General features: G+C 32.4%; 1 protein-coding gene across 1 annotated transcript; it reads right to left on the bottom strand.

Moving 5' to 3' along the window:
• Nucleotides 1–384: 384 nt before the first annotated feature.
• On the bottom strand, nucleotides 385–14,427 carry LOC138325621 (protein wntless homolog). The gene is made up of 13 exons (XM_069271408.1): nucleotides 14,230–14,427; nucleotides 12,874–13,170; nucleotides 12,350–12,474; nucleotides 11,897–12,052; nucleotides 11,312–11,448; nucleotides 10,773–10,813; nucleotides 10,001–10,128; nucleotides 8,442–8,539; nucleotides 7,882–7,945; nucleotides 7,251–7,394; nucleotides 6,392–6,545; nucleotides 5,771–5,851; nucleotides 385–5,341 (listed from the first exon to the last, which is right to left on the bottom strand). The coding sequence occupies exons 1-13, from the start codon at nucleotides 14,333–14,335 to the stop codon at nucleotides 5,226–5,228; spliced, it is 1,647 nt and encodes a 548-aa protein (XP_069127509.1). The 5' UTR covers nucleotides 14,336–14,427; the 3' UTR covers nucleotides 385–5,225.
• Between the last annotated feature and the right edge of the window lie 139 nt (nucleotides 14,428–14,566).

Here is a 14,566-nt window from a genome sequence, read left to right as displayed (position 1 = left end):
TTCAGGGGATTTTTTTTAATTTAAGAGTTTTTAACCCAAATGCCGGAATCCAATACCCTTTTTCAAATTCCGTCCATGTATTCATGATCAAATTTAATTGGATGTATATATGTAAGCTATGGTAGTAATTATGAAAGTGAAAAATAGAGATGAATCGAAAATACAGTCAAACCTGTAAAGACTACTAAAGGGACGAAGAATAAATATACTTTATGGCCAAGTGTTCTTTATACACAAGAGTAATTGTGTTGATAAAGACCATTTGGGACCCTGATAAAGTGGTCGTATTGAGCGGGTGGTCGCTAAGGCAGGTTTTATTGTATGCATTTCAAGAACGATGACAGCATAATGAGGATACATGTAACACAGAAATAACGCACTGGGTTTAACACGTAATCACATTTATTCAGATACAAGTCATTACATGGATATATGAAATATTGCTAACAGTACAAATATAAAATTCTACAAATACAACCTACAAAATGTATATGTGTAAATCTAACAACTTTCAAATAATATAAAGCATGCAACGTCGTCCACGACAACGATTTTAAAAGCATTGTCTTTTCACACACGGATATGGTTAACAGATACAGTGAGGTTTGTACAAGCACTAACTGTGTGGAGACTTTGAATCATTTCTTCACAACCTGATGTGCGTATCTAATATTTTATACAAATTAAAAACATACGTATGCAATGAATATACAACCATATGGAGCACTCCTGTGTACAGCAGCTGTTAGGCTAAGTCACGTCACAGACATTATATCTAGTACAAATCAGAAACATTTATCATAGTGCGTAGATTTCAGCAGTTAAAAGAGAAATATGCACTTAAGACAATTAATGGTTTTTTTATATATAATTACTTGATTTACAATGATGATAAAGAAATGCCTTGTGTAGTAATAAGTGTACTTTCCACCATGTTATTTTTAATTTCCGTGATTTAAAAATCATGTAATTACAGATATGTTGTGTTTGATATCCATAATCTATAAAGGATATAATTTCAAATATGTATTGCTGTTTGTGTCTGGAGCAGACCATTCTTGATTAAACTTAAACATCATTATCATTCATATTAACTGGTGAGTAAATTAAAAAAAAAATGTTCATTTATATTGTCTACAAAAATAGACCGCGAACATTCATAAATGATAGCTACATGTACAATATTCATTATTAATAGATCGTGGCGATCTGAGACAGGAGCTTATTCCATTTGCATCTTAATTATGTCTGTATATGATCTCTTTCCAGAAGTATACTTATTTTGTAAACGAAAGACATTGAAATATGTATATTTTATATATCAACAACCAATCATATTGAACACATTATCATATAAGTGAGATTCTATCAAATCAGCCGGTGATTATAATGTTGGGTTACATCTTGCAAGTGCTTATAGTTTAAGGTAAGATGTAATTATCAGAGTCAATACAGTTGGAAAATATTAATTCATCCCACTGAACTCATTCCAAGGAAAATTATGAAAGAACCTGTTTTCAAGTCCAATGCTTAAAGAAACCTTGTTAAGCTGTTGTTCTCCCTGCTACTAATTGCAACTTACCAAGGTAAGCACCAACCGTTTAATCTTTTAAGATTCATTTCTTATTCCATAAAAACATGTATTACATACATCGTAATTATATCAAGAAGTTAATAAAACAAATAAAAAAGAATAAATGGGCTTTAATAATTTAAGTTCAATAATTCAAGAATTCATCTACAGTTTACTTTTTCGTTAATTAATTTAACTTACTGTAAATTATTACTATCAAAACATGAGATTTAACACGAGTACCCTTTTCCAAACTTGACCAAAGATGAATGATTACCTTGTACATAAATCACTACAAATACATCAAGAGACAAACTTCATCATGCAGAGGTCGTCAAACAAATACACATCAGTATGATGTTGTAAGCTCTTTAGTGTGTGTTTATGGTGTAATGAACCATACCATAGAGAATGGATCATATAGCACATTCGTCTGTAAGACAATTGTGTTAAGATTGAATTTAAATGTAAACAGTTTATCATGTGATGATTTTCTCATGAAAGTATAAAGTTGAAGAAAGTATGGAAGTTCAATGTTACAAAAATGACGTACCAGAGAAACAAAATAAATATGATAGGATATGATAAAATAAATATCAGGTTTTTTCACAAAAAATGAGCGAAAATGTTAAGAAGGAAAAGTGTAATGGAATATATGAATTAATTGAATTTAATTGTCAATGATTACAAAATTGCACTACCGTCCTACAAAATTTAAATCTTATTCGGTAAAAAGAAAAGTTGAAATTATAAGTTGAATCAGAGGTTCAGGAATTCTTTAAACGTGTGACTCAGCAGTAGAAGCAATGAACACGATATCTGGTATATAACGGGGATTAAACAAAACGTGTGTAGCCACGACTCATAGCTATCAAACAGGAAGTTTTTTAATTGTATAGATATATAAATATTTATTTTTAAACCATTCAAACGCCTTCATGCAAATAATTTCAATGCAAGTCTAGTAATAGCATGTAGCATGGAAAGAATTGAACTTCAGTTGTAAGTTCCAATAAATTTCTAGTTTTAATTCTCAGAATTTTCTGATGTAATTTTTGGAAAAAAATATAATAATGATAAACATTCAGTATTAGTGTAAAGACCAGGAAGATAAGAGCTATATAGCTTGGCCAATGTAAATTTTACATGTATAACATACCTTTATCACCCTGTCTCTGATGTCTTAAATACAACATGACAGGTAAAAAGGACAAGAATGCATCTTATAGGAAAGCTTCCTTGTAGGAAAATACGTCTACGTCAATACACAAAAATGCCTGCTTTTACAGGAATATAATTAGTATTGTTTTACATAACAGGCATGTTTGAAGACATATTTAAAGGAGACACTAGATTAAATGCCTTTCAAGAAAAGATTTTTTCATATTAACAAAACAACAACTACATGCATGTATCTATATAACGTTGTAATAAGAACCCAAATCATATGATATATTAAGAAGTACACAGTATCTTCATGATCTACGTTTTTATACTACTTCATCAACTTAATTAACAACTTAATTAACAAAAATATGAAATCAATCACTAGTTTTATAACAAGTTTAAAATGTGTAATGAAGTTAATCAATGACGTAAATGCACAATCTTTTATGTAAGGAATTTCATCATTGTAGTTTTACTTAGTTTGAAATGGATTTTGAATGGATTAAAATGATGTTTATAAAAATGTGTAAAATGAAGACCACCAATTTTTTACATATCATAATGTGTAATGATGTTCATCAACATACACATTTACAACTTTGTTTTGACTCCTTAATTTTGAGGTTCTGAAGATGGGAGGCTTACATGTATTTTAGGGTAAAGGGAAGAGGATTCTAACCTGTTTGTTATTGGTAAAGCTTAATCATATCATATTTTTGGTAAAATGATTAGATAGAAGAGGGACGGGGCTGGTTTTTTTCAGAGGGGGCTTATATAAATATGGTAAAATATGCTAGTATACAAATGTAAATAGTGTTTAATGAAAATATGTAATTTAATCTATCAATATTTACATATCATTTTACATATTCTTCTCTCCTGAATCTCTATAAACAGCATATCCCGGTGTTTTATGTCAAATAACATTTTAATTTTTTTTTTTAATAATGAATGACAAGTGTAGAATATACATGTATGAAGACCATTGTCTAGAATGAAAGCATTGATTGCACTCTTCCTTTTGTATTCTTTAGATGCACTGCCATATTGTTGAATAAATTTATGAAATTTTTATGGAGTTCTGTGAAAATAGATATACATGAACATAATTACATTTTGTATGTAAGCATCAGTTATAAATAGGTTATATATAATTATTACATCTTTATGCATTTACGTATATAATATCAAATAAATACTAGTCAACAGTGTTGATTCAAATTATATTTACATATCTTTTTCTGTCGTGTGTAAAGTATGTGGGTTTCATGTTTCCGCCAGCCAGTTGAAATATTCAGGGATGGACGTGTATGGGGTTTCCATCTCTCATATCATTTCATGATGTTATAATTATTTATAAGGAGAATATTCTAACTTAATCAATACTTCTACTCTGACAGTTACAAAAACCTTTATGTAGGCAATAAAATAAGTAGTAGGATGTAAGATGATTTGGAGGTTTTTGCACACCTTACACAGGTAATAAAAACAAAGGACCGACGACCATTGTTACAAATTTCCATGTCAATGACCTGACAATATAGCTCTTATGCTAAATAAATAAATATGATAAAGATATTTTATTGTAGATTTCAGCTGATGCATGATAATATAATTTATCCTGCTATACACCATGATATTATTTTCTATTTTTCTAATCTTTAAACTAACTGTTTGATAAATTGTAGATAATTTGGTACCAGAGCTTCCTGGATATTTATTCAAAACTATAACCAGTTTCAGGATTAGTTGTGTACTGTATATATAACTTTTGATATAATAATATTTTAAAAAAGCAACGTTATTTTATTTGTTGTTGTTGAAAAACAAGCAATTACTCTTCAACATGATAAGTAAGTGAATAAGTAATTTTTGGGGCAAAATCAAGGAGTGACAGACAGAGGAACTCAGATGGAGAGATGGGTAAAATGACAGACAAAACTCATTTATATGCTCAATTTCAATGAAAAAGAGGGAAAGTTAAGTAGCATTGCAACATTTTACTAAATCCTATATCATGGTGCAATGTTATATTCACCTTGTAAATCTAATACAGGGAATACTTACAATTAACATTACACAATTCATAAGTCTGCTCTAAACAATTCACAACAGATCAACTAAAATTAATTGTTGTTGTGCTTTTGAAGTAGCATCTTATACAGTACAAATAAACAATACATAAACAACTCACAAAAGATAAATATGGCTATCAATGCCTTTCATGCATATATACATATAGACTTGGATGTTTATGTACATATGGTAAAATTTCACAAATAATGATTTCTTATAACTTTATTGCTGGCATTGGTCATTATATTATATAATATTCATATGGTATTAAAATGATTATCATAAATATCATGATAATCATCAGACAATCTGGACACAACCTTTATGGTTTTTGAGACAACTTGTGAGTCCTACGATTTTTAATTTTAAGTGGATAAATATTTTTTGACAGTAGTTACCGTCTCTTTGATTAATCCTGGGCCGTCTTGCTGACAAAAGCCTGCAGGGCTGATGTCTCTGACGGAAGACTGGAAGACGGAAGCTGTGTAAGCTGTACAGACTCCTCCTGACTGTTCTCATCAGCATCTACAATGATTCCAAATAAACGGATCTTATTCAATGTTACCTTGATCAGGGAAAAGAGATCATTTTACTCCCGCCCCTCAATTAGATCAATGAACCAGATGCTATATAGACCACAATGGATTAAAATGTAAAACTATTTGCCATTTTTTTTTTCAATTAATAAAAAATTCAACGTCATTGCTAATTTGGTTAAAGGTGACCTCTCCACTCTTTCTAGCAGCAGTGAACATTGAAAAATGTAGTGGTATTTTCATTTCCATAAAACAAAACAAAAAGGAGTTAAGACAGCAAAGTTGTTTGAAGAGAATATTTCTGCTGATGGAGAAATAGCTAAAAATCTTGTTCCAGTTGATGGTCCTTCTTGTATTGGGCAAGTATAAAACTTAATGATGAAGGCAGGAAAATTCCAATGATATACAATTCACTTACCAACTTCCACAACTGTTTTGTGTGAGGGAGCATACATAGACAGCAATCCAAAGATGTAGACATTCCACATGCCGTAGACACCTGGAACACATTTTGTAATGATAAGGTTTCCTATGTGAACGAATCATTTACTAAATAACCTAATCCAGTTATTTGTGCAGAAGAATAGGGAACATCTGTACAAAAAAAATTAGTAGGGAACATCTGTACAAAAAAAATTAGGGGCAGTATCAACTGATTTGTTGTTGTTAGTATTAAAAGTGTATTCCTTACACTAACTTTTAAGTCTATTTATTTCATTCATTTTTATTTTTAAAGTCTCCTTTAACCATGCAGCAAAGATAATTTTTAGGACTTGTCAGGTCTTAAAGGAGGAGCAAAGCTAACATACTGGAAAAAAATCACTAATCTACAGTCAGTACATGGAAACAGCCATAAAAAGTCTCAAAGGGGGGGGGGGGGGGGGGGGGGGGGGGGCTACTAATAGACTGTCAAACACTTATAATTATCCCCCTACCAGCAGTTGATTTTTAAACTTTTTTGGTCTCTTATGGGGGCAATTGTGGAAAGCTCTGTCATAATGAAGACTTAGTAGTAAACCTGTGTGGCTATCATATTAACCTGTAAAGAATCCACTGGTGTACTGGACATTGAGGTCTTCGTCTCCCCACTTCCACTGGCCCTCGCTTAGCAGACTGATGATGAAGAAGATGACGGTCATGGCAGAACAAAACAGGGTGACCAACATCAGGAATTTAAAGCGGTAGATGAGGCCCTGAAAAAGAGGAGAGAATGTTGTGACTAAAACCAGGGATCTAATATCTATAATAAGTTTGATAAGTTTCCAACAGTAGGACAAGTCTTACAACAGGCTCATAAAAAATATCACAAATCATTATTTATTTGGTAACCGAGTCTTTGAAAAATAATGAGAGTACTGGTTGATAAAATCAGGGAAAAATGACCAGAAACCATTTTTCAGATTTTTGGCTTTTTACATACATCAGATCTTCAGATCAAATACAATATAACATTGTATTAACTAACCTCTAACGACCAACAAATCACTTCGTTGTCAGCTTAGTTCATTATTAATATATTACAGACATCTTATAGGAACCTTGGTGGGGAATTAAGATTACTAATTTATAACCATGAATTCGGAGTACAAGCATGTTCATTTTAAACATGTTTTACTGTATAAATGAATATGACCTCCATGTACGTTGTTGGTTATCAATGGAGGCTTTAATAACTTGTGGCACAGATTCATATAACTCTTACAATATTGCCAAAAATGAGCAAATAAAAATGTTTATATTTTTTTGTAAAAAAACCAACATAATTATAAACATCCTTGATCTCCAGGAGTTAAATATCCATAATTGTGACAGTAACCCCCTGGAGATCAAGAATGATTTTTGGAGGAAAAGCATCAAACTGAACCTTGTCCTAGCTCAATAAACAGCAGCCTATTTACCATGTAGAAGCGTCTCCTTAGACTGCTCATGCTCGGAAGAGTCATCCGTTTAGCACTGATGGTTTTGAACACACATACAACCATATAACACAGGAAGAGGAAATAGCAGCAGGCAGCGATTCCAGCCAGAATAATGAATGCGAGCTAGATTATTGGTTAAGGTAACAATTAATCGACACATTCATACAAGATGTAGTTTAATATGTATAGGATACATTCATCTTTGAAATGATCTCAAAAACGCAGATTAATAACATTATTGTGAAAAGGAGTTATTATTTAGAAAGAAGCAACCATAAAATTTTGCTGATTCTATTCAACAACTTAATAATTGAATTTATCCTTATTAAATAGTTCACTTTTAATTCCATTTTTAGTCTCTGAAAGGTCAAGTAGATATTGTTATGGAATAACACTATTTTATATTTATTAAAGAGAAACATATAAACTCATAGAAATATGATTTTGATTGAAAATCTGCATGTTCGGGATCTACACAATATATGATGACTATTTCATATTTCAAATTCATTGACAAGACATCAATTGGCTAGACAAAACAGTAGGATTTGAAGAACACCAAAACAACACAAGGGAGATAATTCATTATAAAACTGTTGATCAAGGATACTGCCAGGTTTGTGCCAGTTGTTGTTGTCCAAACACTGAAGAAAGGATTCTTTAGCTGTATACCCCTGCAAGAATTAAATAGAAAATACACTGACACATCGCTGACAGTATGTATTGATTTGAAATTTTTTGCAATTTTAATAAATAAACTAAACATTTCAGTCTCTCGCTGAAACAGCCACCTGGTTACTTTCTTCAGCACTAACTAGTAACTACGGGCAGTTAGGAGGCTATACAATAAAGTGGTGTAGGACTTCAGTAGACACAACATGTAAACATAAACACAGATATCTATAATTAGATCAAGTCATGTTATTAGGCATGATGTTTTTCCAGTGCTGCAAATCAATATTAAAGTTACATCACTATTTTGCAATATGACAAATAGATTTATCATATAATAGTTTAGATTTCATATTGCCAGTTATAGATGTCATATTGCCAGTTATAGATGTCATATTGCCAGTTATAGATGTCATATTGCCAGTTATAGATGTCATATTGCCAGTTTTCAGTTGATATTTCAATAGTGGACATTGGGTGTTATATAAGAATACATACCTCTCACACATTTCAAAGACAAACATACAGATGCATCCAAACACAACTGCTGTCAAATGTTTCCAGTAAAGAGACAGACGGTTCCTCTCTGTCTGGTCCTGTAGAACGAATCAGTCTCCAACTTTAATAATTATAACCATAAATTTCCTATTCATGCAAAATTGTGTGTTTTTTTAACTTACATAGTATTGTGTAAGAGCAAGTTCTTTTCGACTCATGACACAAAACAACAAAGTCACAGTATAAAGTAGTGGCTAATAATCAATATAAGCAATACATGGAACTCCTTTGTTGAATATGTAAGTTTCTGAAATAGGTAAAGGTCATTTGTTGAACAAACTTGGTAGCCCTTCATCTATATATAGTTGTAACCCATTCAAGGATTAAGGAGGAGTAAGATTTTAAAGCCAAATTTCAGCAAAGCTCCCATTTGGACCCCCGCCGTTCCATTCCCATGTTTGCATGTTGTTTGCCATCCCTTGAAACCCCTATAGATCAATTTTCGTTGAGATCAGAGACCGAAACCTGAAAACAGGAAGTGGGCCAGCGGCCACTTTGGAATACCAAAATCTTTATGAAAATGTTTGCATGTTGTTCACCATCCTTTAAAACCCCTATAAACCCATTTTCAGTGAGATCGGAGACCGAAACCTGAAAACATGAAGTAGGCCAGTGGCCATCTTGGATTACCAAAATCTTTATATGAAATATGATTGTCCTTCCCTGATGATGTTTTACACCAAATATGGAAAAAAACCACTCAATAGTTAAGGAGGAGTAGGATTTTAAAGATAAATTTCATTGAAGTTCCCCCTTCTGAGCCCCACCCCTCTGTCCCCGGGGTCAGACCTAACTCGTTCATATACAATATGATTGTCCTTCCCCAATGATGTTTCACACCAAATATGGATGAAATCTATCAAAGGATGAAGGAGAAGTAAGATTTAAAAGCTTCAATTAAGAAAATTTGCCCTTTAGGGGCCCTGCCCTTCTGCCCCTAGGGGTCAGACCTATCTCATTTATAAAAAAAAATGATTGTCTTTCTCCAATGATGTATCATACCAAATATGGATGAAATCCATCCAAGGATGAAGGAGGAGTAGGATTTTAAAGCTAAAATTACGAAAATTTGCCCTTTTGGGGCCCCGCCCCTCTGCCCCTAGAGGTCGGACCTATCTCATTTATTTAAAATATGATTGTCCTTCCCCAATGATGTTTCACACCAAATATGCATGAAATCAACCAAGGATGAAGGAGGAGTAGGATTTTAAAGCTTAAAATAAGAAAATTTGCCCTATTGGGGCCCCACCCCTCAGCCCCTAGGGGTCGGACCAGGCTCATTTATATAAAATATGATTGTCCTTCCCCAATGATGTTTCACACAAAATATGGATGTAATCCACTCAAGGGTTAAGGAGGAGTAGGCTTTTGTATAAATAGTCTTACGCACGACGCACGGCGCACAACGACGGACAAAACATGATGACAATAGGTCATCCTAAAAAGCAACATGTAGTTCTATGATTTCTTAAAAAAAAAGTTCTGAGAAAAATATTCACCATGATGTGTTCTCCAGTGAAAATGATCCAGAATGAGAGAAGCATAGCGTAAAACACCCCCTGTCTTATGTCATTGAGGAGGAGCATGAAGGGGATGTCAAATGCCAGGGTGAACCACTCAATAGGACCTGTATGGAGAGAAAACAGTCATATCAATTATACCATCTTATAACATATTTTAATGCAGAAAAATCTTATGTCATAATTTAATTTGATTTTTTTACACTCATTTTCAATGTTTTTATTATTTTTACAATGTACATCAATCATTATGACATCATAAACAAAGAATGTACAATGCGTCTATGAAGAATATCCTTCTGTTTTTGTCTATGTTTTCATATTAAAACAGTTACTCAAGATATTGAGAAAAATGCTTAACTAAGTATGCGGTATACAGTATTTTCCAATAGAACATGTTGAAAGGGAAAATACATGCTGTGATGCATGATGTCATATTTTGTCTTTGCATATTACAAAGTTTAACATCTGCCCTTTCAGGTAGTTATTGATTGTGATGACATGTGTTCGCGGGCGTAACATCATATTTTTTCAAAGAAAAGTACACATGACATCATATGAAACGTCAAATGTAACCATCAATATACTCATTACCTGTCAATTACTACAGAAAATTTTTATAGGGTGTATATGTATACATGAACAGCAGGTAAATGAAACGGAAATATTATTACCATTTGGTAGTTAACACAAATGAAATTAATACCTAGTCCTAAATAAAGCAGATAGTTAAATGACTATAGATACTTACAATTCAGAATGGTCATCACAATCCCAAGAGCAAATAATGTTCTGAAATGCACAAAATCAAATTTCTAATCATAGCATAAAGTTATGATATTTTTTCTGACATTTAGAGCAAAAACTTCTGATTTATAACCAACAAATTTAAACAAATTGCATACATTATTTGGATTCATTAATTTTATTTTTCAATTGTGTCACAGCCAAAATTCCTGTATGTGCATGATTGGTAAACCTTTGTTTCTGTATCTAATCATGCATACTAAAATTATCATATCAATTACATAGATAAGCATTTCATTAAAAACATTCAAAACTGCTTTATATATGAAACATTAAATAAATATCAGATATGATAATATTTCTATTTTTCATATAACAACTTGTTTGACTGTGTATTTGAATATTTGCATGATAAATTTATTTTCTTGTGTTTTATTCATCAGAACTAAATAAGAGACAACTGTCTGTACAAATAACTATAATAATTTTTTTAGGTATATATATGACCTTTGTCCACTGAAATACTGATGGTTATTACCATACCTTTCCAGTAGATTTGCTGGTCGGCACATCTGCGTGATCCTCCTCCAGAACCAGATCAAAATACCAAGAACCATAGGAAACATTGCTGTCTTCATACTAAACCACACAAAACTAAAGCCTCCATTCTGGTGAATTCCCTGCAAAACAGGTTGTAACTATATGTGGTAAAGCCCACTAGATTCTGCCTCGTCGTCCCCTCGCCTACAGGTTTATTGCATTCAACTTTATTATAATATTTGTATCCTTTGTTGTCTTGTATTATCTATTGTTAATTTGACATCATGCAATCATGTTTGCTTTATGTGTGTCTTGATAAAAGGACAGATTGCCTTAAAAATTTAACAAATCATATTACCTACACAGTTGGAATTGGTTTCTTTCCCCATGTTAAGCCTCAGTGGTATACAATGGAAGGGAGATAACCCAATAGAAAAAAAATATTTTTTTCATGAATCACAAGCTACTTTATATTTCGAGTTTAAAGTACAAAGACAGATGTTTTCATAGATTTTAAATGTTAATATGTGTATGACATAAGCTCCATTTTAGATTTTAATATTGATATATGGATGTTTACAAACTTACATGCATGTGCATGTCGACAATCTTGCCGATCTCCATGTTAATGCCCTTTAGTGGGAATGTTGGTAGACGGATATTGACCAGGTAGTAATGGTAGTAGACATTGCCAAGTTCAAACAATTGAAGAAGGTCGCAATCATAGATATCACCCTTATCCATCTGAAATCACAAGTCACCAAGTAAGAATGAAATAAAGAATAGCACATGTTCATTATCAACAGACATTCTACCACATGGAATTTAACAATCATAGACTGACAAGTAAAAATTTAAGAATTTTTTTTTATTGAATTTTCTTTTAATTCCCAATATTGAATATTTATACATTGCACAAGTTTTCCTTTATATCATGTATAATGCAGTGATGGAAAAGACTGACTGACAATTTTACTCTAAACTGCTATTGTGGAACAAGAATTTACATGCATTTGAATCATAAAAATACAAGAAATGAACCTTTTTCTTGAGGTCACATTCAATATTTCTATCCTCAACTGAAGATGCCAATAATGTCCAATTTCCATTGTCTTGCTCATTGCCAGCTGCCAAACGAATATCCATTTGCAATTTGGCTTTATCAACTGTAAAGAACAAATACTTTGATTCTTATTACTTATCTAAATGAGGATTTGATTATGTATGTATAAGTTTAGGTGCCTATTTTAATGCTTTAATATAATAAGTGTTCATTCCACAATTTAAAGAACAATATTTTGGCTCTGAGTTGATTTGTTATCTCAACTTAAGCCTTACATAATTAGCTCATGCAAAATTATATTTAACTACACTATTAAAATAAATAAACCAAAAACAAATTAAACAATAGATTTTTCTACTAAATTAAGAGAGTCGTGATATATTTTAAACTCCTGAAAATAAAGCAGATATCAGTCTGAAAAATTTATGCATGCATAGATACAAGCTTTAAAATTATTAATAAAATATTGATTATTTATAATTTCATGTTAATTCAATAATACCTATTGGAACCTGTGGGTCATGTTCTATGTCTAACTGCAGAACGGCTAGAAGGAACTGGAAATAACGATGCATTTTCAGTTGATGTCCATCTCTCGGCCATGGCAACCAGAAAGAGAAGACAACTTGCTCTGCTGTGATACCCTCTTCTTGAATCTTTCTATCGTTGGGATCCAAACTCTGGAGACTTTCACACGCATATTTCCCACGTGGTGGAAACCATTTGTTTTTATCTCTATATGCATTTCTATCCAGACATTTGGTGGCGGTCATTGATATTACATGAGTTGGTGCGGGTGCTGCAATATTAAAAAATATTCATATTTACTGGTAATTGGATGTATCGACTCAGTCCTTGATTATCTTTTGTAATACTTACATTTCGAAATGAGCATAGTAATATTTGTACATATTTATGCCAAATAAAAATAAAATGGGTAAAAGAAATCACAGACCATTTTTTATATGTATGATGAGGTCTGTTCACAATATCATTTTGAGTCGAGAGATCTCCTTAAAATGAAAATGCTGCTCATCATGCATCTCGTATACTTTTATTGTAAAATGAAATAGGGTACCATGATTTTATAAAACCAAATAATCGCTATTGCCAGCATGGGTGTGGGTTTTGGTAACATGGTGTTGCAATCAACATATTGATTTGATTATAAAGATCGAGTTGAATAAATAAGTTGTAACAGTTTTCATTTATGATGTATCATGAAGACTTTACTCAGCAAGCTTTAGGTTTGATTATCATCAATTACCCTAAGGTTAAGATTTCACTGTCATGTACACTTTATCCTCTTGATAGCGAAAAATTCTATTAATCTTCACCCAAAAATGGATAATTATGTATTAAATATCTAGCGGGATTTAACTGGTTCGATCATCGATGACCAGGTAGCTCAGTGGTAGAGAACGCGTTAAGCTAGTGTTCAGAGGTCCTGGGTCTGGCCACTGCATTTTCCTCTCCTGTTACAAATATAAACTACAAAAATACTCACCTGATTGTCACTTTACTGGCTTTAAGTCCCCTGTTATGATTTGTTTATACATTACTTTATATTCTTTTACTCTACCTTAAGATGGTCATATGTACAATAAGTTGACCAATAAAACCTAAGCTATATAGGTAATATTATCCACTCCATTACAGGTTACTGTGTACTGAACATGCATGGTACAGAACTGTTCGCACAATCTATGTGGATCCTTGCAACAGTCTATAGAACATCTAACGTAAATGCCAGTGGTGTATTATAAGAGGTACATGTGTAATCATCTATATAAAAGTCCACTTGAAAGGTTTCGAGACAGCTGACGAGACTAAACAACAACATGATACAAAATCTTACCAATCACAGCGCCGATCACAAAGAAGACAATCTGGAGTATCAAAAGGAAAACTCCCAATGTTATGAGTTTTCTCCAACTCAACGTCTCTAAAACTACACCCGCCATGCTTCAGAATATTCTTTTCAATAAAGAGAACTCGACGACCCTCTGAGTCTGAATCACAGCTCTTCTGTGTCAGGAGGGCAATTAACTTATTTCTCCAGCATTCTCTTAGCTTTACCTTACACTTCTCGGATAAACCTAGAAAGGTATCGAGTAGTGAAAATTATGTGCGCCCCCAGGCAATGTTTATTGAGGCAATTCCATAAATACAAGACAGGGGTATCCTTTTCTTGA

The sequence above is a fragment of the Argopecten irradians genome, chromosome 6, assembly GCF_041381155.1.
Source record: "Argopecten irradians isolate NY chromosome 6, Ai_NY, whole genome shotgun sequence".
Classification (NCBI taxonomy): domain Eukaryota; kingdom Metazoa; phylum Mollusca; class Bivalvia; order Pectinida; family Pectinidae; genus Argopecten; species Argopecten irradians.
The sequence above is the reverse complement of the archived record's forward strand: the minus strand, read 5'-3'. Positions and strand labels throughout refer to the sequence as shown.

Excerpts from the sequence above, each read along its gene's own strand:
- LOC138325621 (XM_069271408.1), bottom strand. The coding sequence starts at position 14,335 with ATGGCGGGTGTAGTTTTAGAGACGTTGAGTTGGAGAAAACTCATAACA. Across the intron at positions 10,129-10,772 it reads TGTGATGACCATTCTGAATT|GTCCTATTGAGTGGTTCACC; the intron begins GTAAGTATCTAT and ends CTCTCCATACAG. Across the intron at positions 8,540-10,000 it reads TCACTGGAGAACACATCATG|GACCAGACAGAGAGGAACCG; the intron begins GTGAATATTTTT and ends TTCGTTCTACAG.